Below are 26,335 nucleotides of genomic sequence, written 5' to 3'. Positions count from 1 at the left end.
TACTGGAAAAACCATTGACTTTTGTTGACATTATTGGTTCGACCTTTTCGTTGAAGTTTTTTAAAACACGAGAACCAGTCATTTCTACGTCTAGTTCTTGGGTTCAACAGTTCGGCAGTGGACAGAGTTTCCTGCCTCCGACAACATGGGTCCTGAAGAGAACCTCATCTTCTCAAAAAGACGTTCCGCACAGCATCCCTAAAGATGACATAGGTCCTAAAGAATTTTTTTTCCTCGGGGCCTACTGTAAGGAGTAGATGTTAAAAAACTACTTGTTGAAATCTATGTGGAAATTTGACTTATTTCGGTAAAATTGTTTTGTATTATAAATAAATTGTATTATTCCATTTAGATGTGATTAAAATAGTTTGGGCTGATCCGGTATAGGAATTAGGTGGAAATGGAGGAGAGGAAGGTCGGGAAGTACCTGGCTATTCACATATGGACACCAAATATGGCTAAAGCCATTTCAAGCAACGCTTCGATCTACGACCATGTGCGATTCTTTACATAAATACAATTATTCTCAACCCACTCAATACGAACATTTTAATGTCTTCAAAGGCGATGTGTACAAGGTGCTAATAAATAACGTCGTTTCTACATCATAAATGCCCAAGTAACACTGCAAATATTCCTGAGATTTTTCCCGTTTATTCCGAATATTACTTTTAATATAATAATTAGTATAATATTACCAATGAATTATAAATAAATCTTTGCAAATGCATACTGAGTCGCTTGAAGACACTTGTATATCAGAAAATTATAATCTCGCAGTGAAAAATGGGCTTCTATCTACGTCACGACATTCTAGCCAATCACCGCTCTACCCTCTGAGCTAACCTTGTTAAATACGTTTTCTACGAACCTTCGGTAACGCCCAAAGTTCGTAGAAATTGTATTTAATTCATTTTTAACGAACCTTGGGAAATGCCCAAATATTCCTGCGTAATGCGTAAAACTATTCAGGTGAAATGAACTTTTCATTTTCAAACTTGGAACTGATAATAAATACATGAATCATCTCTAAATACTATAAAATAAAGTCGCTATCCGCATCTGTCTGTTAGTGCGCTTAATTATTCTAAACTACGCTACGGATATTGATAGGGTTTTGACTATCATTTAGAGATTTTCATCCGGAAAGTTTACATATATAATACAAGCATATTATATTTATAGAAAGTAGAAAAAAATCGATGTTTTATAATCAAGTCAAAATAATTTTTCGAGCAATTCATTGCTAACGCTGGCTAAACCTTATGAGATGGATCAAAATAATGTACTACAGAATTGTACAGGGTTTTCCAATTAGAGGTGTTATTTTGAATAGCCCGCTATTTCGGTAGATGTTACTTTTGAAGCAGTCATTTTTTGACATTTGACAAGTAGAAACTACGCCATTATTAAAAATGGAACGATACATGCTTCAACAACGCATTGAAATTATTAAAATTCACTTGAGTGAATCAAATGAAAATCATCTTGAAAGATGAGGCCCATTTCCACCTCGGTGGCTTCGTCAACAAGCAAAATTGTCGCATCTGGGGCTCGGAAAACCCAAGAGTTATTGTTGAAAAACCTTTTTATCCTCAACGTGTGACTGTTTGGTACGGTTTATGGTCCGGCGGAGTCATTGGACCTTACTTTTTCGAAAATGAGGCTGGAGCAACAGTTACGGTGAATGGATTGCGCTATCGAGAGATGATTAATGTTTTTTATGGCCGGAATTGGATGGTATTGATCTGGACAATGTTTACTTTCAACAAAACGGCGCTACGTGCCACACAAGCAACGAAACCATTGATATTTTACGATTGAATGTCAAAATAACACCTCTTATACTTATCTTGTATAAACATATAAACAGATAGATTATAAAGTAGGTACCTACTAAAAGTAATTTATCAGGTCGGCATGAAATCAACAAATCCCAATTTAGCAAGATTTCCAAAAATCATGAAATAATTTATGTGGTGAGCCCTGTGCGAGTTTATGCAGCGCAAATTCACAATAAATTGTCCGCGTTCGCGTTTTCGTAAGCTCAGTCAGAACCTGCTGACCAATCATAGGGCGTTTAAGTCTCTTACGGTTTCAATCGTTTTTAAAATACGATTTATTATTTCTACGCACTACGTACGTTACAAAATCTATCTAATATATTCAGAAAGGATGTTTGTTAATCTTCAAATATATGTTTTTAAGTCATAATATGTTTCACTCAAGTTCATTACTTTGTATATGAAAGCGTATTTATTTTATTTAGATTTTTGACAGATGATTTTTCAAGTTTACGAACGGTGTTCATTCGAAAGATAAAATAACAAGAAATGTATTTATAGATACGTACTATGAAGAAAATCAGATTCAAATCTTTTATAAATACTTTCCAATACAATACAAAACACTAATACTATATGTAATATTAATTAAGTTAAGTTGCAATATTTAATTACTGTTCACGGGTCTGCGCTAGTTTATAATTAAGTGCGAAAAACTTTAATCGCACTGGCAACAATATTATATATTATAATATTGAAAATGGAATTATTTTGACAACAGATCCCAACACAATGTTCTAACCGCAGATAGGTCAAGGGAACATTTGAAACAATCATCATAAAAGGGCAGCCTTTATTAGACCGTGCGGTAGTTACCTAGTTATAAATGCCAGGGAATGTTGAAACTAGATAATTAAAGGGAACAACACAACCGTCGAAAATAAATGCAATGTAATTTTCTGAACTGCCTTTTCACGGGAAATCAGAGTGAAATGAAAGACAATAAAGGGGCGAAACAAAAGCAATTTGTTGAGGTGGGAATTGCACATAAGATATGAGATTGGTGCACAAAGTTTTGATTAGAGCTTAACACACACTTTAGTTAACTTTGATTAAATATTACTTTACGGTAAATCGGGGGAAGTGTAGCATGTAAGTTAAAGAGTTGAAATTAATTACCACATTGCAAAATAGATAAGAAACGTAAACCTTAAGTTTATACCAGAGGTTCCCAAAGTGGCCTATATGGACCACCAGGGGTCGATATCGGCATGCTGGGGGTCTATGTCAGCGAAAAAAATTTTTGGGGGTACACAAGTCATAAGTCAACATTTAGGAGTTCCGTAAATGACACAACAGACCTAACACAGATATAATAGACTGAGAAATACTTATTTGATATTTGTATTTTTATATTTCGTAAATTTGTTAATTGTCTACGTTCCTTTTCTCGTCAGAATTAATATATTCAAGCAAAACATTGCACATTGGAAACCGCGAATTTTCCTAGTTCCCCAACTTGTTTTTGAAAAACTTCCATGATAATAATAAGTTCAAAATTTAAATGCACTTCACACAGACTTCAAAACTAAGTTTGAGGACATTTTGACTATTGAAATGCAACGTTGAAGAATCGGATATCATGTGACAAGAAGAACTGACCGGAATAAGTACTGACAAAGAACTTAAGGGGCAGTTTTGTAGGGCTAGCTACAGAAAGAAATTCCCGTTGCTTATCCTGCTTCATTTTCATTTAGTGTAATATCTCACAAGGGTGCCTCTGTCTGCAATGTAAAGACAGAACAACTATACCGCCACCCGGTTGTAGGTCAGGCAAGGGAAGGGAAGATATTTTTACTAAAAAATAAATGATTATCACATGGAACGTTAATAGTTTTATGAAAATTCAATATTCGGCAGACAGGTCTACGGAAAAAAAAATTGGAAAGTGGTCTACGGGGCAAAAAGGTTTGGGAACCTCTGGTTTATACATTTATTTATTTAGCCTTAGCGCGGGAACCGTAAGAGCATTGTACTCGTAGAATGTAATATATATATATATAATCCTACCCCCTTGAAATGGGGCACGTGCGTTTATCTAATTTATATTTTTTTTTATAATAAGCACAGAATTTTATTAATGTACTTAACATGTTAAAGAGAAATAGACTTTATATGCAAGGTCTTGCACTTTGGCTACATAGTTAAAAAGAATAATAAAAAACAAGCCAATACGAAAGGTTTTATTATTATTTCGGGGGGTAAAATTCACCTTGAAAATAAAATGACTATCAGAATACAACTTGTGTGGTATTCATATAAAAATAAATAATAGAAATTGATAGACGCATATACCCCGTAGACGCGCTTCCCCCGACTGACCCAATATTAAAGACGCAGTTTTTGTCAGTCGGCTGTCAAAACAGGTTTAATCGGATTACAAAGTTTTGATTTTAAAATTTTTTAAGGCGATGCCATACGTAGTAATGCAAAATCATGTGTTTTTGGTTTGAAAATTTGGTCGCCTAGAAATGTTTCAGATGCTTTAATTAAATACTGCGAGTAGAATACATCTTGGCCCTTAAAATAATCGAGTAATTTTTTAGATAAGTCTTTTTACAAGCCCAGAAAAAAATCATGTAAAGGCCTATGAAAACTACTTTAAAGTTCAAAATCTCCTACTTACGAACCCATTTTCGGTTATGATTTTATTGTATAATGTGGCAAATTAAGTTATTTATAAAATGATCGAAAAAAAAAATATTTATGCCTGAACATCCACAAAATAAAATAAAAGGCACTTTTTGGCGAAGTTTTTTTCTTGCATAAATCAAATCAGGCGGATGTGTTAAGCGGGAATTTAAAACTTATCGCCATCTACGTAAGGGTGTTATTGATAGCGGCTCAATTTAAAATATTACACGACGTAGTGCATCGCCTTAAACGTTAACTGTGCACCAGAGTCCCAACTGTCCGAAGCCAGTAGAACTATGATATTTCTAAATTGGGGTATATTATGAGGCTGGTGGTATGGGAAGGAGATTGGGAAGAGCAGGTGGGGTAGTAACTGGCTATTCAGATCTGGTTATGAAACACAGCTAAATCCATTTCAAGCAAAGTTTCAATTCTGAATGCTGGTCTTTCACCAGGGTGATACTGAGAGTAGGTATCTTCCACTTTGAAACGTGCCACAAATATTGGTAAAGGACGTAAAGGTAAGCGTAATAAATAAACGCAATATAAATATCGCAGAAAGAATAAAATAGCCTTGTGACCGACAAGTATTGCTGGCCGACTCACGGCCGGCCCAATGCGGGCGCAATTGGTGCAGTCCGCTCCGGGCGCCGAATTGCAAAGGCGCTGATAATACTTAACACATAACAATCCCAAAATTTCAACCATGAGATTATTCTTCATAAAAAAGGCGCTAGACAAAAATACAAATCATCGGAATAGTATTGATTGCAGTAATCACCTACTTAGACGGCTACTGGTTTTGACAAGGGGCGCCAAAATCTTACTCGCGCCAGGCCGTTTGGCTCAGGCCGGGCAGTGGGCCGACGCATTCTAATGTTTTCATTAAATTTTATTTATATAATTTTAAAATTATAAACAATAAATATCTAATAAAATTCAGTTGATCGTTTTTGGTCTAAATTAAGTGAAAGCATTTATATTGTACTTTGGTATTTTCAATATTTACAATTTCCATTGTGAAGTACCTAGAGTGTGATCCTCGCTTATCTGTATGAAAAGATAAATTTGTCAAACTGTGGGTGCAGCTTGACACACTTAACTTTGCAGGTGGCCAAAGTATCGAACGAACTGACTCTATTTTAAATCCCTAGATATTGTGTTTCCAAAATATGTACCTACCGTGGCTGCACGACAGACTGCAATTAAATATGTCGATCTGTATTTTTAAATATTTACTATCAAAAGCAATGAAAACATAACGGCGATTTTTTAGTACCTTAGTGTGATCTATAGGTAGATACCGATTTGAAAGAAACCTCCAATTTACATAATACTGTTAGACCTAGGAGTTTTTTATGAAAGAATTTGGATAAAATTGAAGGTGACCGGGTATATCATCAAAATGACAATTCAACACACCTACAAAAAGTGGTATAACGTCATGAAAAGTGATGAAACAAAAACTAGGTTACAAAGGAAACTATTAAACCTAGTTTTTGTTTCATCACTTTTAATGACTCTTTATTACTTTTCAAAGGTGTGTTGAATTTTCATTTTGATGAAATATCATGGAAACAATGTAAAATTGTATTGTATAAAAATTATCACATTTAACTGTTGATTTCCTAAAGATTCTGTGAGAAATACTTAGGATGCGGGAGAATTCTCCATTTAATGTTTTTTTACCGTCATGTTTATTACTGTCTGTATCTGTGTTTTCTCCAATAAACAAAAAAATATTTTCAAATTCAAAAATGAAATCGACATATTAAATCCGCACGATGCATATTGATGTTCCGTTGATTGCTGTTTATTTGAAGTAACTAAAACAAATTTCTAATCGACGAAAAGAAAAAAAACTTTCAACCACATTCCACAATGTATTCATAATATTATTTTACTGCGCATGTGACATGCCGCCCGATCATATATTGCTATACTCTAAATCGCGCGTAAAGCTATTCCACCCATGAACCTAAAAAGCCCTGGACAAACATTAGGGCGATTTTGTATGAATGGCGTTGAAGCCAAATCTAAGGTGAGGGGAAATTGACTGGATGCCATCTTGTATGACTACCTTTCGAACTGATTTGTATTCAAAGTGGTGCGTTATGAACTATATATTATAATATTTTATTTTTGTATTGTTAATGTAGTTATAAAGGCTTACGATTTTTTGCGGTATTTGATGAATCAAGGAATAGGATACGTCAATAAAAAAATTAAGTAGATATTGGCGTTTTCCATAAATCTTCCCCTTCACCCCACGGCTTCAAGCTGTTTTGCTCGAATTGCTCTGTCCGGTTTTTTAGGTCCACGATCCATGATTCCACCCGACAAATCTTCATAGAAAAAGTTTGACAGATAGCGCCGAACAGCCGAATGTTGCTATCTTCGGGTTACATTGGTAACGAAAGCAATAACATGAAAACGGCAGAAATTCTTAATTAAATAATTGTTCGTTCAATAATACAATTAGTATAAATTACAATGTGTTTCGGACCTTTCTCTAGAATATGCCATTGGGGGCCTTTGATAGCTTTAGGTAAGGTTTTCTATTCTCAAATTTGTGGACTTTTCCCGGTGTATTGATTGGGTTTTTAGGTTAAATTGTTCACTCAGTTTTAAAAACAAATAGTGCTATCTTTTTACTCGTATGTAATTTGGCTAGTAAATAATGTATCGGTGACTTGTTTTTGAGGTGTTAACTAAATCTATGTAATTTGAAATTTTGTCAAGAACAATAAAAATACAAAAAAATAAATAACATTGTCATTATTTATTCAGTGACCCATATGATAACCTTGATTGGCTTATTGAAACATGTAGATTCCTTTGTCTATTGTCGGTTTGGTTTACGTTCAAGTTTATTGATTGGTTTATTCTGGTTTCTTTCTGATTTGGAATCTTCCAGTATTAGAAAAGTTGCCAGAGATTTTGAACGGGACTTGAAATTTATGCAAAAACGGGCAAGGAATCGAACACTAGTTTTCATGTGTTCACAGTTAAAGTTTTCCAATCTTGTCTTCTATATTTCGATGGATTTACATTAATTAGTTTTGTCGTTTCGCAGGTATAATTAAGATAGTAACATGGATGACCCTGCACTGCCTGAGCATGTGGTGGCCACCGTGGACCTCGCTGGGCTCCTCTATAAACGCCGGAGTCTTCTTAATGTTGGCGGGATGCACCATATTCTATTTCCTGTCGGCGCTTGCTTCGGGACCGGGATTTGTACCACTAAAATGGGTCCCGGTAAAGAATACAAATTTTTTATCTTAATTATCTGAACTAGCGCAGACCCGTGATATTATAATTGTGCTCACACAATATACATGGGAAATAGGTAGGTATGTATTCTTAAAGATTTGATGGATAGGAAACCTCAGTATTAAATCCTGCAATTGTCCTACTTACCTAATGCAGCCATCCTAAAATGTCGCCATGACTAGAAATATTGTTGCAAGAAGAAGAAGATGTTAAAACCTACCTTTCAAACTAGCAGTATGCTCAGTGTAAATTAATACCTCGGACGGAACGGACAGATGTTTGAATTACTAGAGACCATGGATTATTATTTATGTGTAAAGTAATACCTCAGACAAGATGGATTGATGTGTAATATAAAGGAGACCGCAGAATATAAAATTTTGAGAATTTAACATTCATATTACTAGTGAAACATCTGGAAGCTCTGGCATATTTTGTGGCCCCAACTCTGACGGGTGCATGTATTTGACAGAAATTTTACAAAAAGATTTCAATATATTTAATAATATCTCTAAATAGTATAAAATAAAGTCTCTATCCGTGTCTGTCTGTTTGTGCTTCGTTTTCACTATCATTTAGAGAATTTCTTCCGGAAGGTTAATATTTTATTATAAGTTTGTATATATATATATATATAATAAATGCTTGTTATATTTATAGTAAGTAGAAAAAAGTCGGTGTTTTGTAATCAAGAAGTTAAAAAATATATTTTCGGGCCCTTATGTTAACGCTGGCTAAAAATTGTGATGAGATATATCAAAATAATGTATTACGGAATTGTACATATTACAAAGGCCTCTATGTCTATCTATGTGGTATTTATGTATCTCCTAAGAATAGCCCCCAGCAACACCGAGTACATGTCAGCTAGTTATGTATAAAGAAAATATGTACTGTAATATATTATCGTAATAATTGGCTTATTTACATAGAGCCGTTTTCATGAAAAATCACCTCAAGTGTGCTGAATTATATAATAATATATTCGATAATTCAAAATTCTGTCTTTCCTCCTTCATATAATCCGGGCCTTTTCAAGACCTGCATTAATAAATCTTTTCCTACAGCCCCTAACATAAACCGCCTCACAAGGCTGCCCAACCAGGTGGCGACATAGCTCCCCTGCCTCGTTACACTGTACAGACAGGGGCGCTTTCTTAAGGTGTCACATAAAAAAATACAAAAATGTGTTTTAAAGATTAACATTGACGATGATTTATAAGTTCAACTTGAACACAGAATGCAACATGGAACTAACACAGCTTTGCTGAATTAACCTTAAAATTTTAGTAAATTTATTTTCATGATGTACTCTACATTTAACGTAATCAAGAACATTTTATTTGCTGGGATTTAGCGAAATCATTTCACCAACCTGTCAATATTTGTTGGCTTTTTGTAAAACGAATTGGGAGTGTTTTTATTGTTTAATCGTAAACTAAACCACGAAAACTACTTTTTCAAATTTTATATATATTTTTTTATCAATATTGATCAAAATACAAAATAAAAAGCGCAAAACACCGCCACCAATTACTAAATAAATTCAATTTGCCACCATTGAAAGGAATGTCAAAGTCAACATGCTATACTAGCTCCCTCTAGCGGCTAGAGATGTTTATATTGCCACTATTTCACTGAAGTTGGATGTATGATTAATATTATAGGGTATTTGGTTCATCAAAGCATCTGTCAAACTTGTGAACAAAACAAATACGCAGTTCGAATAAAGAATTTTTAATGCATATAAGATAAGGCAAAATACCAGAAGAAATAAAATTAAAGGAAAATATAAACAAATTTGAAAAACTTAAATTATGAAAATATGCAATTGATTTATTAAAAAAAATGTACTTTAAATAAAATCCCCCTTCCTAATATAATTTTAAAAAAAATTATAAGTAAGAACCTATCTATAAGGATTGTATTAGAACATAGATAACAATGCACCTATTTAAAATACTACAAATAAATAAAAATAATTTCGCTTGCTCTTTATCGCTTGTCTGATTTGATAGGTAATTCTAATTTTGAAAGGTATTTCCAATTTTAAAATTAAAAGTTTTGTGAATATTGTGACGTCATATTATTGCCTAACTATATCCACAAATGAAAGAAACTCTGAAAGTCTATAAGGATTGTATTAGAACATAGATAACAATGCACCTATTTAAAATACTACAAATAAATAAAAATAATTTTGCTTGCTCTTTATCGCTTGTCTGATTTGATAGGTAATTCTAATTTTGAAAGGTATTTCCAATTTTGAAAATTAAAAGTTTTGTGAATATTGTGACGTCATATTATTGCCTAACTATATCCACAAATGAAAGAAACTCTGAAAGTCTATGGAAAAAAACTTTCAGAGTTTTTCATTGGTGTATAGTATAATAAGTAGGCTCCAAATGAGAATTGACTGTCTATATATTGGCATATCTATGGTTTTTTAGGACCAATTTGTTTCATACAAAAAGCCCGAAGATATCAATCTAGTGGGTGGTTTATTTATGGTTTAGAGCTTGAATAATGTTACGCATTATGCAGAAATCTTTCACAGTACTTACCAACTAATAAATAAATAAACTTACCCATGCACCAACAATGGATAGTATATAATTATCTTACAACAATTTTGAACTAATATGAATTATTATTTACAGGAGAATACAGATGACTGCAAGTATCTACAATTCTGTGTAGTTTGTATGGGATACAAAGCTCCCAGAGCACACCATTGCAGAAAATGTGAGTAGGATTCTATTTAACCTTTCCTTATCTGTGGTGTGTATTTACTACACATTGCTTCTAATAACTTTAATACCTCTATAAATATAATAAATTCTGGGTTCAGATTTTAGGTATTCCTCCGTTATACATTTATGCACTGAATTAAAAAATAATATTTTACATAGTTTTCAAATTCAATTGAAAATCAGAGATTTTTGTTAAAAATCGGGAACAAATACACCAATACAATCAACCGTGTGATACTAATACGCGAAGAGTGTGCGAGGAAATGAAACGCTATTGATGTCCCGCTTTAATTCGCTATGCGGGAGACATCCACACGTTTGCAGTTGTATTTTGGTTTAGACCATCAATACCTACGACCGCACACCTGTGTTTGTGCCAGCCGCTAGCCAGTCGCCTACGAACCATGGTTAGATGTGGACCCCTCGCACGTTTCTTTAGCATCTGTCGATGGTTTTTTCATGTTTTCAGCAATTAAATTACAATTATTGTCACGTTTGATATAAAATATAATAAACATAAGGGGCAGTTCAAGTATTACGTAAGCAGATTTATTACAATTATTTACCCCCTCTTCCCCCTTGTCACCAAAGGTAAGCAAAGCTCTTACCCCCCCCCCCCCCCCTCCCATGCTTACGTAAACATTGGTACCTATATGCATTTTTCTGTTAATGTATTCTGTTTTATAAACAATTCAACTTTGGCGAAAGAGGATCAACGGTAACACAAATATTAACTTGCTTTGATTTGCTTACAACACGTCAAATCGTCAATCGTACTGAAACGAAACAATAGATTGATGGAAGAAATTTTGACAGGTGAGTAGCGCGCGGTAATTCCCCCATTCGCTTCTAAGCGAGTACCTAAACGTATTAATTATTTGTAGGAATCCCCGAATATGTATTCGGTTTTCAAACATAGACAATGTGTGGGTTGCCAATGTGTAAAAAAAAAATAACTACTGCTGAGCAGTGCTGACGTAATCACTATCTCGACCCCCCCACCCCCCCATGTCATCAAAAATAAGCAAAGCAAAGACCCCCCTGCCCCCCTATAGTGCTTACATAATACTTGAACGGCCCCCAATCGATTAGCTATGAATATTCATATTTTTCCTATATTAAATCGCTTATTTTGAGATGTGTATTGACTACACAGCACCGGAACGCATGGATTTTTTTAGCGCAGTAAGGGATAGGTTAATGTGGTTTTTTAGCAAAATCAATTTACACCTTTTTATCTACGCTGGACAGACCTCTGAAGCATGCTCGTGGTATTTGAAATTGAGTCAAGAATTTACGTATTTGTTTCCCTTATTCGGAGCCCAAAAGTATGTTGACGTTATAATCTCAATCGTCTGGGTTAACACGTTGACTGCCAACTACAAGATAACTCTTACATTGCGTTCTTTGCTAGGACGCCGACTACGAGAGAACTCGTAGTGTGTTTAGTTGCCATATTCGCTAAAATACGATAAAATTCGTAGTATATCAGTGCTAATATGGATAGGTGGCTTCTGAGAAGAGAACAAAAAATCAATGCTGGCTTGCAGAACAGAAAATTTATTAATAAATGAACAGAAAATATAATTATAAAAAAATTGAGTTTTTAATAATATAATTGATTAAATAAAATTGGCTTTTTAGACCGGAATTCTGAAAATTGCCGTGGCAGTCAACGTGTTAATGATGTTGGTTTTTAGATTTACCAAAATTCCTACCATAAAACATTTTTTGCAATAAATATTTTTTTTAGTACTTTTCCCACACTATAATTATAAAACATACTTTTTTTCAATAAATGTTTCCATAAGTTACACCCTGTGTATATTTTATTGCGATTAATTGGTAAATTATTGAGTTATTTCCAATTAACAGATGGAGATTGCCGCTTTTTTAGAATGGATACTGCCGGTTTTGTTGCAAAAACTTGCGGATTTTTACTGTATTGTTTTTAGGATACAGTATGCGGTTTACACTTTATATGGGGCGGCTATGTTAAATATTATATTTCTGGCTATCTGATTGGCCCAAACAAATACTGCCGCCTCTTTTTCTATAACCTATAGGAGATTCCCATTGTTGTTGCGGAACTGAATGCAATAATTCAAAAATGAATGGGATACTGTCATTATTTCTCCGAAACGATATTTTGTCTCCGAAACTGAAACATCTTTCTCTCTGCAGCTGTCAATAGAATTTTTGTTTCTCTATCCATCGCCATATCTAACTCTGTATATAGATGGGAAAACCTATACTCTACTGAAATCTGTTGAATAAGTCTGTAACCTCTAAGATCTATCTACACTAGAGCCATCTTTATTGTGTAGGTCAAACTATCACAATTACCTTTATTATTGTACGCAGGTGGTCGCTGTGTCAAGAAAATGGACCACCACTGTCCGTGGATCAACGGATGTGTGGGCTACGCCAATCACTGGGATTTCACTCTGTTTTTGATATTTGCGGTGTTTGGATGTTTCCAAGCTACCACCGTAAGTATATTTCCTATTTATTAACACATCTTCTATTATTATGGTAGTATTCGTCTTATCCACTGCTGAAAACCAGCTGAGTTCCGTGTCCGGAATGTACAGATGAACAATGACCTTTTTGTCAATATTGTGAAGTCAAATATTACAATATGTAACAAGCTGATGATCTTTTGACAAACAAATATTTTATTATTATTATTATCTTTTAATATGTATCCTAATCTATCTATTTATATGAAAAATAGTGTCTGTGGCGAACGGATGCGTGGCGGATATACAGGCGGCGGCCTGGCTTTGGTTTTTATACAAATCCACAGTTTTATTCCAATTTGATGAAATTTTGAGCACTTGGCCTTCAAAACAAGAGAAAGTCACTGGCTATATGAGATTTCGAAAAGCTCTGTTTATAGCCCGGGCTAAGCCATGGATTTCGGCTAGTATAATATCGTCGCTGGACGCGTAATGTAATAGTGGGCACACACAATCATGTTTATCGTCAAATTTGTACTTGTAGTAAACTTGACTGTGCGTGGATGTCAATTTACTAGAAAACATAATCGATTTTCCTTTCCTTAACTTGATCAATCTTCAAATGTTGTGCATACACGAATGAGAGTATGTACATTCTTCAGTTTAGTCTAAGTTTTTGAAGCTTTAAAGCTAATAAGAAACCGATCACCGCTACATCGTCGTCCTCCAATATTGCAAACATACTGCGACCATCACAGAGTACGCAACCACTCAAAGACGTGAACTCACATGCGAACTGCTAATTGTATCAATACTTAAGATTCATGCAAATTCAATTGTAAACTTGATTGTGTGTGTCCACCATAATGGGCAGGCAATGTGAAAAAAATCATATTTTACAGGAGATTGAAAATCCAATTTTATAATAATATTTGTTTAATTTAACAATGTACACAATAAATAAAAAGAAATGGAAGTCTCTCTTATTTATTAATTTTATCTAAGCCATTTGTACATCCAAGTTTACAAATGTCTAATTTACATTATTATTATTATTTATTGCATTCTCTTTTGATTAATATGGCTCCTACAATCCAGCTTGAATCTATCAATTGGTGCAGACTTTGCCGTTTCCGACATTGCTTTATAATATTGTATTCCTTTGTATAGTATTCCTTTTTTGTTTATTGGCTTTGTCCTGTGGCCTAATTTTGTTGCATATTCTTGTATATAATTTTCTTTGAAATGTATTTTGGTTAGTATTAGTATCTTCATTTTCTAGTAAAATAATATATTTTTTGCATTGGTGGTATTACACATCCAGCAAAAATATAAAGATGACTGTCCCGGTGTGGGTTTATTTTTAAACAAATCTATGGTTTTGTTGAGAGAATTTTGCACACTTAACCTTCAAAAATGGAGGAAGGTCACCATCTATATGAGGTTTCTAAAAACCACTCCTACCTCCTTTTCCCACCCCTTAAAGCAGAATTATGATACTTGATGAAATTCAAGAATGTAAAAGTTCAATAATTTTTTCCGAATGAGCTTTACTCAAATGTAAATAATCTTAAATAGGTGATAATTTTGATAATTTTAGTTCTACCTACTTATATTCCTGTAATAATTTAATTCATTTGTTATGAACAGATATTGGTGATATGCCTGTATCGAGGCATCCACCGCAACTGGTATCTGTACTACGGGTCGGGCAATGAGCCGCTGGTGGAGTTCACGGTCATGACACTCATCACAACAGTCCTGGCCCTCGGGTTGGCTATTGGCGTGGTTCTGGCCGTTGGAATGCTGTTCTACTTTCAGGTAAATATTAAATCATTATATGTTTAATGTGACATTGATCGTACTGTTTTTGTATGCTACGTTAAGGCTGTCAATCCCGTGATTTTTTTTCAGAGCCAGGATTACGGTATTGGCATCTCAGTGTAGTGACGACATGAGACTATGCTGATTGTTATTCAGGCTTCAATAAAACTTACTATTAACAACTCCTTACTTTTAAGAAACAGTGCAATAAATATATCCTAACCCAAATCTTTATGACCTTATCCCAAGATCTCAAGAATTATTTATTTATTTATTTATTTTTTCATGTTCTCCATGAAACGGTTATACACCAATATATCATGGAGAAGATTACATATTGAAAGGTTTACACAGGCAGTTTTACTATTTTGTCACATGTGTTATAAGATAGTTATTGAATTGTCTGTAGGTGACATTGAAAATGTCAATGGCTAATGCAGAGTCGTTAAGCAGTTGAGTCGCTCTGTTTATTGGCGCGTTCTGATAGGCAGAAGTCCTCGCTTTCGAAGCATATAAGAGTGCATGGGATCTTCCTCGAGTATAATTGTTAGGGACATAAAAGTTAACCTCTTTCAACATAGGCGGATTGTGTATTGTCCCAGAGATTAACTTAAAAAAGTGTTTGCCTAAAAATATTTTTCTGCGGGCTTCTAATGTATTGAAATCGAGCATTCCTGTTAAGAACAAGGATGGATACAGGAATGGATAGTATGTATATTCCCTCATATACAGGTAACGCATAATCCTTTTTTGTACTTTTCTATTTCTAAGATATGGTGTTGTTCAGAAGGGGCCCAAATAATGGAGCTGTATTCCAGGATGCTGCGGACAAGTGCTTCATATTTTTGTTGTACATGTACAAAAAAAAAAAAAAAACTTACCTTAAGTGCTTCATATGTTCTCCGTATTGCAATTCCATTAGTAAATGATCTCGCATTACGAAGAACAAATCCAAGCATTTTGTTGGCGCGGGAGACAATGTCATATATGTGGGATTTGAAAGAGAGATTTGCTTCGAAGATCACCCCAAGGTCACGAATCTCGTTTTTGCGTGTTAATATATTTTTATTAATGTGATAAGGGAATAGAAATGTATCTTTGGATCTTGTAAATGTAACTACACTGCATTTCTGGATGCTGAAGGGTAATTTATTTAATTCCGACCATTTGACAAGAGAATCAAGATCATTCTGCAGAAGAATGGAATCGATACAACTTTTGATAGCTCTGAAAAGTTTGATATCGTCAGCAAAGAGGAGATATTTAGAGCGGTTAATGGTCTTGCCTATATCTGGATATACTGGATGAGCCGGGCGGGGCGGCGGGGACGGGGTGCGGCGGGCTAGACGGCTGCAACACTTGGGATACACACACATTAGCGTCACTCACACTGGTACCGGGGGCCGGCGCTACTACTTTCAAAACGGTACTTGTACCTTGCGCGATGTTACCGGCAGTTGCAGTAGGTAGTATTGTGTTTGTTACTTCACGATTTAAAATTGCTTCAACGGACTTTAATCGCACTAACAACTCATTAATTATTTTGCCTTGATCAAGGATAATGTTCCTCAGTTCTTGGAGCACGGGATCACTCATTTTATTTTCGCTATATAGAAATAAAAACTCTTAAAACGATTTTTAAAAGACAGCGCGACGAAGACGTGTGTTCGTACGTGATGTTGGCAACTGTTAGAATATTGTGCAATAAACGACATGCTGCCGATAAGAAAAGATATTCCCACGGTTGAACCAAGGTCGTGAAACCATTGAAAATCCTGTAATCCCGGGATTAAGACAAGCGCAGCACCGGGATTACGGTGCCGAAAATGGATGAATGATTTTCCATGCTAATAATGGTTCATGGTCCATCTCTCTCTTGTTTCTATTATCTTTGATCCGGAACTGTTTTTCTTAGCTTCATCTGGGGTTGCCAACTTAATATTGTCAATCCAATTGATTTTTTAAAATTTCGCTCAAAACTGCTTTCTGTTGTAACCGTAAATAAAACAAAAACTGATGAATTTTAAATATTTTTTTCCAGTTCAAAAGTATAATTAAGAACCGCACAGCCATCGAGGACTGGATCGAGGAGAAGGCCATCCACCGCCTGGCCGACAGCGATGAGGACGGCAAGTTTGTGTTCCCGTACGACCTGGGCTGGCGGAGAAACCTGCAGGAGACGTGCAGACGCTGGCCGGCAGGAGACGGGATCACATGGCCGGTTGCAGATGGCTGTAATCAGTATACTTTAACGGTTTGTTTATTTATGTAACTAGCTTTACCCAGCCACGCGTTGCTGTAGCTCAGCCTGTCTGTGAAGATAGATTAAAAAACGATGTCACATGTTGCTTTTACGTCCAAAAAGATTATTTTTACCTGTCACAGGTGACATCTATATAATATAGGCACATAAAAACACGCATATTCTGTGAAGAACTTTCGGAGATTTAAGTTTTTGAACATTCACTTTTTTATTTATATAGATAGATTCAATTCAATTTGTTTATTAATTTCAAAAACGTTACAAAATTGTTCATTTCAATGCGTTTTCAAAATATTTTTATAATAAGAATTCGAGATTAATATTTAACAGTGTGTATATCAACTATACCAGTGATAATAGAGCTTGCCTTTTAAAGGAAGCTTCATTGATGCAAAACATGTCGATATCCGAATTGATTCTGTTCAACAGCGAGATTGCTCTCCCCACAGGCATGACTATTGGCATGTTAGTTCTGCAGGCCGGGAGATAAAATAGTCTATGTTGTCGGTGACGTAGATAACCATCGGGAACATAGAAATGAATGCTCTCCATGATGACCGAGTTTTCAAACCATCCACGAATCAGTCTAAAGAAATGTGTAGCAATGCGCACATCTCTCCTGACCCGTAGATAGTTCATTCCGAGCATACCCAAAAGAAAGTCAGTGGGATAGAGCCACGGGTAGTAGCCATACTCCCTCATGTAGAGAAATCTCAAGAATTTCTTCTGAACTCTCTCCAACATGAGAGAATACTTTACCTGGTGTGGACTCCAAATCACCGACCCACTTTCAAGTCTACTCCTTACTAAGGAATTAAATAAAACTATAAGCACCCGGTTATCTCTAAAATTCCTTGCAGTGCGTAGAACAAAGCCCAGAATTCTAAGTGAAGTGCTACATGCCGCCTCAATATGAGCATGATATGTCAGTCTACTATCAAACATGATTCCAAGATCCTTCATTGTCGAGACACGTTTTAAACTTCGGGCGTCCATTGTATACCGGTAATACCAGGTATGACTCGCCCTAGTGAATGACAGAATTAAACATTTACATAGAAACATTAAACTCAATCCAATTTATTTTACTCCATTCAACAATTCTATTAATTTTTCCATTCAACAATTCTATTAATATGACTTGTCATATTGATATGACTGTCATATCCCAGCATTTCTGTAGAGGATGTTCTAGCAGATAAGCGCGTTTGCCTCAATTTTATGTTTTTTGTACCTTAAAAAATTTCCTGGCTTGCTGAAATATAATTTATTTGCTTTGCAAGGAAATAATGCATCTTAAAATTATTCTAGCTTGTCAATTGACTTATTTTTATTGCAAAAAACACTAAAATATAATAAACTTCAAGAAAACACTAGCAAACTTGAAACTTATTTCATTTTCAAAATTGAGAAATCGAAGAGTTCATTGAGCTAGATTTTTCTGACAGACAGATGGAATCACAACCGAAATTAATATTATGTATTTCCTTTTCCCCTCAGGTTGAGCAGCTGAATCAGAAACAGGAGAAGCGTGTGCGCATGCGCATATATCAGATGGATCGCACCATCGGTGGGGGCTGGTGCCCCCTCTCTGCAGGGCTCGGCACCGTGGTGAGGCCCCCGTGCACTGACGAACCCCGCGTGGCCCTCAACAAGGACGATCATATAGCTGTCACTAGGTGGCGCCCGTGAGTATAATTTATATTGCTTTCATCCGCAATCTTCAACTGTGAAGCAGGAATCTGGTGGTTTGATGCAGCTTAATGCGTATCTATTTATTTGTTTCTTTAAACTGGGTTTTTACAGTATTAACAATCCAAGTATTCAAAATCAGTTAATGCACTAATAGGTACAACAATTACAAAAATCTACTCAGACGTATGCCGTATGATCTAAGATGGTTATGTAGAAAATTTGAAAGATAACAGTCTTAGCATTTTTTTAACCGATTTTACAATGTTTTCATATTTACAGTAATGTGGATTCCAAATAGTTCTTCCATATTTAAGTTTACTTCTAATTAAGGCACTGCAAAGGGTTAAAATTGATCGAGGGTCTTTGAAAGGTTGTTAGGAATGGGGGTATTACGTAGGGCGCCAGTGTTAGGGATGGAGCTCCCCACGTTATAGCTCCATGTAGGCGGCATTGTTAGGAAGGCAGCTCAGCGTAGAGTTATGAGAGTCCAATTATCCAGGAAGGGTCGGCAAAAGCCTTTACACTGGGGACTTATCAACAATCCAGACTACACTTCTCTCGTCAAATGAAACTCCTATGGGGATGATAAATGGTTGTATTCACAGCAGTGGCGGCCAGCTAATATGTGCTCCCGAGCGCCGAACAACCAACAAGATTTCCGACATGGCTAATCACAATACGAAACTCGGTTCGTTTATAATATCTCATTCAAAAGGTACCTACTTATTAGGCGCGCTTAACTTGCAGACCGACTTTGACTTGTGCCTATGTTCGTAGCAGTTCGTTCTCGATTGCGATCCAAAATTTAACTGCTTTGTCGCATATTCTGTGGAACAGTCGAAAGCGTGGGTACATACCAGTTCATACTATTCTTTGCAAATAATACCATATCAAGGACGGCGTTCGGGGTTTTACCACCACATCAGAAGGAACGGTTTATTCAGTAGAAAGTTAAACTAAAACGCGTATGTTTTATATTATTGTCGATATCGTGGTTTCAATTTACCATCTGCTATTTTTCAGCGAACGGTCCGCTTCTTCGATACAAGCATACATGATAAAACTTGTCATTAAGAGATGATTGATGGTCAGATTACTCATTATCAGTTTAGTCAGTACTCGCCGTTGCCGGGTACGGGAATTATCTGTTGAATTTAAAACTTTTCTTACTCTGCGAAAGTTTTGATGTTTAATTGCAGGTTATATCGATCTTGTATATCAATTATTAATAAGGCATATCAATTGCAGGTTATACTAATTTATGATTACTTTTGTGTTTTTTCAAAGTATAAATTAAGAATGAGTTTGATTGTGGAATACATTGAACAATAGGTCGATTTTGAAAACAAAGTGATAATAAAAAATGCCGTTCCACCTAAAACCTGAACTGATAATAAAACAAGAGTGAAAATCTGGATCGAAGAAGTTTACTCGATCATTTAACAAAACATTGTATAACAAAGCTTCGTAGCTCTGTGCATGTGATCAATTCAATAGTTTATTTTCTTTTCCGTGTTTAATTTACGATGTTGATTCAGTTTGGACAATCAGCGGTGTTACTGATGTAACTCACCTTTCTGAAAAAATCAAAAAACATAATTCTTGTCATTTACATTTTCAAAAAGTTTGGAGCTTAAAGGTTTTAGGAAAAGTTGACATCAGAATGCAATTGGATTCAGGCTACCGTGCCTAAGTTAAACACCATAATGAGCTATTTAATAAAAATCGATACAGGTCAAATTTCCCAGAACATGATTTAAATGTGACGCTTATGACTTATGACTTCCTAAATAAAGATCAGTAAAAGGTAAACTCTGTGCAATTTACGCCCGCGACGAATTTTCAAATGCTAACGGCGCTTTATCAATTTTACAACTTTTTTATAGTATCTACTTGTTTATTAGAAGACTTTCCCGAGACTGTGAAATTACTAAAACTTTTGTGCACCATTCATGACCTTTGGAATGACCTCAGTTGAAAGCTAAAGATGTTTCTCAACGTTAAAAAGAATAAAATCTTTTTAAACACGTTGAGCCAGGACAGACTAAACGCACTATCAGTGTTGCATTGATAGAGGTCTTCGCTAAACAAAAGGAGCAGATAATAGAACTTCTTTATAAATAGGTATCTACATTTATTTAATTTATTTTATGACTTAATGTTGTAATCCGGTGAACCCCCACATATTTTGACCACCGGCCGCCACTGATTCACAGGTAACAGGTACATTGTATGACACAAATGGGGACACAGTTAACATCTTAAATTATTTCCTGGCTGTTAGAATTGAACAATCTCTCTCGTATTTGCTCTAGCCGGCAAGCTTGTTTAACAGACATTACAAGAAGGCATATAATGGGGCAATGGTTAAGTAACACGCTTACATGAGCCGTTCCGGGTGATGCAGGAGTTGAGAGACCCTGGAGGCGTTACTCACAGTCATGGTGGAGTAACAACCAAGGTGATGCTTGTCCATACACACCATCGCGCGCGTATCAGACTTCAATGATGTAGCCGGCACTTCTCGTTCGAGACCGGATTAGTAGCAAAACAACCACACATGTTGTCAAGACCAGAGCTAGATTCCGAGAGCGTCTTCGTAACAAACTGCCCACACATGGTGTTGGGACCAAAGCTAGATTCCGAGTGCGGGGGCGGTAGCGGCTGCCGAAGAAGCCGTTGGAGTTTGGCGTGGGTTGCGTAGTACGACATGCGCAAGCCACCAGTGTTGCCAACCGTCTCCGTTTAATTCGCGGGGCTTTTGAGATGTGTATGAGAGAACTACTTCGTGACAAGGTTTACACATTCTGTGAATAAATCTCATCATTTTAAGTGATTTGCACTCAATGTCATTAATATGTACATCAAATAAGAATTAAGAATCGAGAGTGATTACTAGATCTCTTATGAAAGACACTTTTTAGAATAGAATCATTAACCCTTAGAAGATAGCTAATATATTGTAAATATCTCAAAGCCAAATAAATATAATATTTAAAATTATATTTGAGTTAATTTACAGACATCTACGATTTCAACGTTTTACTTAGAAATTTTCATAGACAAAACTTCTAAAACCTAGCTCTATACACTACACATTGCAGTGCAGCCGAAGGTAGTCATGATTTCACTGAACTGCTATTGTAGTTGATCGTATCCTAAGGGTTAATAACATTTAAAAAAATCCTTTACAATTCTATTTCAACTCAAATTTAAAGTGTAATATTTTTCAACATTCAAGTGCATATATTGACAGTACACCAGTTTCACGTGCGAGTCCAAGAAATTAACCGTTCTCATGAAAACCTACATCAACTGTGAACCGGTGTTCCAGTTTTCCGTCGAGTTTCGTGTATGTGCGTTTCGTATACGTAATACAAGTTTTATGCAGTTTCATTTGAATTACTTATTATTTTGGTCTAAATTTAGCAATTATTCATTTTGGTATATTATAAATAATTAAGAATTACGATTCCTTGTAGAAGCTAGCATGTTATGTAATATATTATGTGGGGTCATTTTTCTGAAATATATTTATTTAGAATTGACAGCACTAATGCCATTTACGTACATGATAGTTATTGACAGTCACAGTACAAAATAGAAAAAAAGAGAGAAAAGAAAAATTATATAAGTTATTTTTACGCACAAGAAAAAATAATATACATTAATACAAAGTTAATGAAAGAAATAAAAAAAAAACAAAAAAAAAACTTTTTATGTAGTGATCTCATTAAAATATGATTTATACTTCAGTAGAGGCATATTAAAAACATCAGCTAACATAGCATAAGGGTTACCAATGATGTGTGATCTAGTGTAGAATCGTAGCCTGAAATAATAGTTGAAATGCCTTTGGCCTTGTTTGGTGACCAGATCTGAATAGCCAGCTACTTTCCCACCTTTCTCTTCCCCATCTCCTTCCCCTTCCTATTACACAAAACCTTCAGCCTCATAATATACCCCAATTGGGGATGCCATAGTCTTACTGGCTCCAGACGGTTGAGAGCAGTTGGGACTCTTATGCGGTTTCGCATTACAATAACAACAACAAAAATAGTAGGGAACTTTGATCTAATGTTAGGAACTTGAAAGTGAATCAACATTGATATATCAGGGCTATCCAATTGATAATTTACATACATATATACATATGCATAAAAATTTAAGATCGAAAATATTTATTTGTCACTTAACTTCAACACTTTCAATGAGTATAATAAAAAATCATAATCTCTTGATTCTAAAGTAATTCCAAGTCTAAAATTAATACACCTCAAAAATTTGCATTGGACTCTTACAATGATATTAATGTGGTTATTGTCCTCATGGGTGCTTAGTTATAAAGATAACCTTTGCTTATTCTTTATCGCAATGTATTGAATTCAGTTATCAATGATTTGTGTTTTATTTTAGATACTGGCTGTTCGGCGAACGAATTGAAGAGAACAAATGCAGATCGAGCAAGGACCGGGTCAGAGGATGGTTCCCAAGGAATGCCGCCACCGAATTAGCGGGTGAACTAGATGATTTGTACGAAAGTTACGAACAACAAGATGATACCAAGAAAGACAAATAAAGTGAACTAGAGAAAAGACTTATTTTCGGGTCGTGTTGACTAGTACAATATACCGTGCCGAAATTTTTTTGGAAGCGCAATTTTTGCCAGAGACTTTGCCTAAATGTACCTTCTTTGATAAAGTTTTGAAAAATAATTATTTAATCATTTAAATGCCTGCATAAATGAGACAAGATGTGTGGTACTGTTAATTTTTCCCTGTGCCTGCAACATCATTCATGCTTGTTACATAATGTAATAATTTTTCATATCGTAAAATTTGATATATTGTACATTGATTTTTGTTAGATGTTAATTTGGGTATATTTTTGAATCTGCGAAATTTTAATCACAATACCTGAAGTTTCAACTGAAATATATGAATTTTAAATATTTTTTTACTAAAGATTTTTATATCACACCTAAAAACCGGGCAAGCGTTCAGTTCGTGAAAGCGGCAGGTTATAGTAATTATACAAAATATGCAAAAAATTAAAACAGATATTTCATAAAACAAACTAACACAGCAGGTCGATCTTTTCTAAAATTTCCATTTTTTTGTTTAAAGATAAAATGTCATGATTAAGCTTGCGAGAAGACTCCATTTTGTATACTTATTCAAACACAAAACAAACAGAAAAACATATGACTATTAGAGGACTAACCTGGGTTGGTCCGGAGCTAAACGGCGCCTGGCTCTGTACTAGTTGTTAGGTATTATCAGCCCCTTAGCTCCTTGGCAAGTAGCCACTCGGAACGGACTGCTCCAATTGCGCTTACAGGGCAAGCCCTAGGACTAAAAGAAATGTCCTTACCCTGGTGACTAGTAAAATGGAGCACATTAGATGACGTTATAGTATCTGAGTATTTAAGAGTAAGATAACCCAACCAACATCGCACATGGCGGACCAATGATTTGACATATTAATACTGGCGAATTATATATCTTGATTTTGTGCTTTCAACTAGTAAAATAATGGCTGATTATACATAGTATTTTTCGGATAACTCAGCGTCGGATTACTGAGAGAGTACTGTATTTGATTATGTTTAACATTTTTCATGTACAATTTTTTTAAGGCAGATAACTAATTGCTGTAAAGTGGTATTTACAAAGCTTTACTCATACTAGGGTGTGGTGAAAAGTATCCAGCCTGACAAAGTATCACTAGTGGTACCAACTTTATAGGGTGATCCGTCAAGCTTCTCAAAATACCCGCCTACAAATGACTTCCTCGTTGCTCTGAAATTTTTGTCCTCCGAGGCATGTTTTGAGGTTAGGATATAGATATAGTCGCTGGGTGCTAAATCTAGCGAATAAGCCGGTTTGGGGCATAAATAATAAAATCAACAAATTCAAATTTGAATTTGAATTTGTTGATTTTATTCATCACGACAACTGAAGTGTTTGCTGGTGCATTGTCATGGTGAAACGTTTTTTTTTTGTTTTTCGCCAGATGTGGTTATTTTCGTTTTACTTCGTCACTCAAATGTTGCAGCAAGTATGCATAGTGCTCGCCATTGATAGTTTTATCCTTCTGGAGGTAATCAATAAAGAGAATTCCTTTTGTATCCCAGAAAACGGTTGCCATAATCGAACGATATTCTCTGATAAATGCTGTCCATTGTTTTGACTGTTGTCTACTTACTTCTGTTTGATTGTAGTGGTGGATCCAAGTCTCCTCAACAGTTATCAAATGATGCCAAAAAATTGCTTGGTTCCGCTTGTACGTTGCCAAATTCTCGTTTGAAACAGTCTTGGGGCGTGCTTTTTGATCAATGTTCGCAAACACAGCACCCACCTAACGCACAACTTTTCCATACCCAAATGGTTGTGTAAATTGTTGTTCAGTTGACATTGAAACAGCTTCAGCTATCTCATTCTCTGTTAATCTGTGTTTTTCCAGCACAATTTTATGGATTTTTTCTATCGTTTCGGGAGTTTTGACGTCAACTGTCTGGAGAGTGGTTCGTCATCAGTGCTGCAACCTTTCTTAAATTCAGAAATCCACTGTTTTATCATTGATCATGACGAAGAAGAGTCCTTAAGCGTTGAATCAATTTCTTGTTTTATTTAAAACGGAGTTAAACCTTTCAAGTAAAAGTATTTTATAACCACGTGCTTTTTCATTTTCACGAAAATGACAAAAGCTTCTTCATCGAAAGGGTGTCAAACATTTACTAACCGAGCTATTGACCCGAAATTTGGCATGCAAACTAGTGAAGAATAGTATTATAGAATGCCAGTACAAAATTAGAACTGCTGGTGCCATCTATGTGTCAGGTCGGAAACTTCTCACCCCACCCTCGTATATTATACAATAGAACTTTCTTTTAATGACTACTGGAATTGCAAGTTAAAGCATTATGTGCAAGTTGTCTTTGTTATTATCTCTATACTTTCATTAACTGTTGTAACATACAATTTGGCAAATGCACAAACCCTCTGCATAACTGTATTACGTACTAAGCAAAAAATACAAACAACTTTTGTATTCGCCGAATGTCAAATTCGCTTTAGGGTATTTCTGAGAGATTTGGCCCGGTTAAAACTATCATAAGGTAGCGTTTGTAGTTTGCACTTCTTTTTTTTATAGTTTTATAACTTTGGTGTTTATCTTACGCTGCATATACATTTGTGAGCTGAAATGCTAGCGGAGCCTCGAATTGTGGGAAAGGAACGAAGCAATCGCAAGCGGCATTTCGCTCGGCTCGTGTTTCGTCTCACAAATGTATTTGTGCCATTAGATGGCAAAATAGTAGCATTTAAATTCATTTTACCACTGTTTTTCTTTTTTTAATATTCCATATGTACTAAGATTTTCTTTTAATTTTAATATGTTCTAAGATATTCTTTATGTGGGAAAATCCGTAAAATGTGGGCTTTTAAATTTCTCCAATAAAATGCTTTCTGTAAATATTGAAATATTCTGGAGTTTTTAATAGGTAATATTTTGTTTTCTCATCATACTGATATATTTTAACTGATGGTACAATTGACAGAAAACCTCTGATTAAAAAGAATAATA

The 26,335-nt window shown here is 35.2% G+C and overlaps 1 protein-coding gene across 1 annotated transcript; it reads left to right on the top strand.

The window, feature by feature from the left end:
- Positions 1 to 6,879: 6,879 nt before the first annotated feature.
- LOC149423112 (palmitoyltransferase ZDHHC6) lies at positions 6,880 to 26,329 on the top strand. The gene is made up of 8 exons (XM_089632479.1): positions 6,880 to 7,026; positions 7,555 to 7,736; positions 10,412 to 10,496; positions 12,869 to 12,996; positions 14,617 to 14,787; positions 16,832 to 17,044; positions 18,554 to 18,741; positions 23,165 to 26,329. The coding sequence occupies exons 1-8, from the start codon at positions 6,972 to 6,974 to the stop codon at positions 23,325 to 23,327; spliced, it is 1,185 nt and encodes a 394-aa protein (XP_089488605.1). The 5' UTR covers positions 6,880 to 6,971; the 3' UTR covers positions 23,328 to 26,329.
- The last annotated feature ends 6 nt before the right edge of the window (positions 26,330 to 26,335 follow it).

This window comes from Hesperophylax consimilis, chromosome 6 (assembly GCF_061612785.1).
Source record: "Hesperophylax consimilis isolate HC1 chromosome 6, BYU_Hcon_1.0, whole genome shotgun sequence".
NCBI classification, from domain to species: Eukaryota; Metazoa; Arthropoda; class Insecta; order Trichoptera; family Limnephilidae; genus Hesperophylax; species Hesperophylax consimilis.
This window is presented reverse-complemented; position numbering and strand designations above follow the sequence as displayed.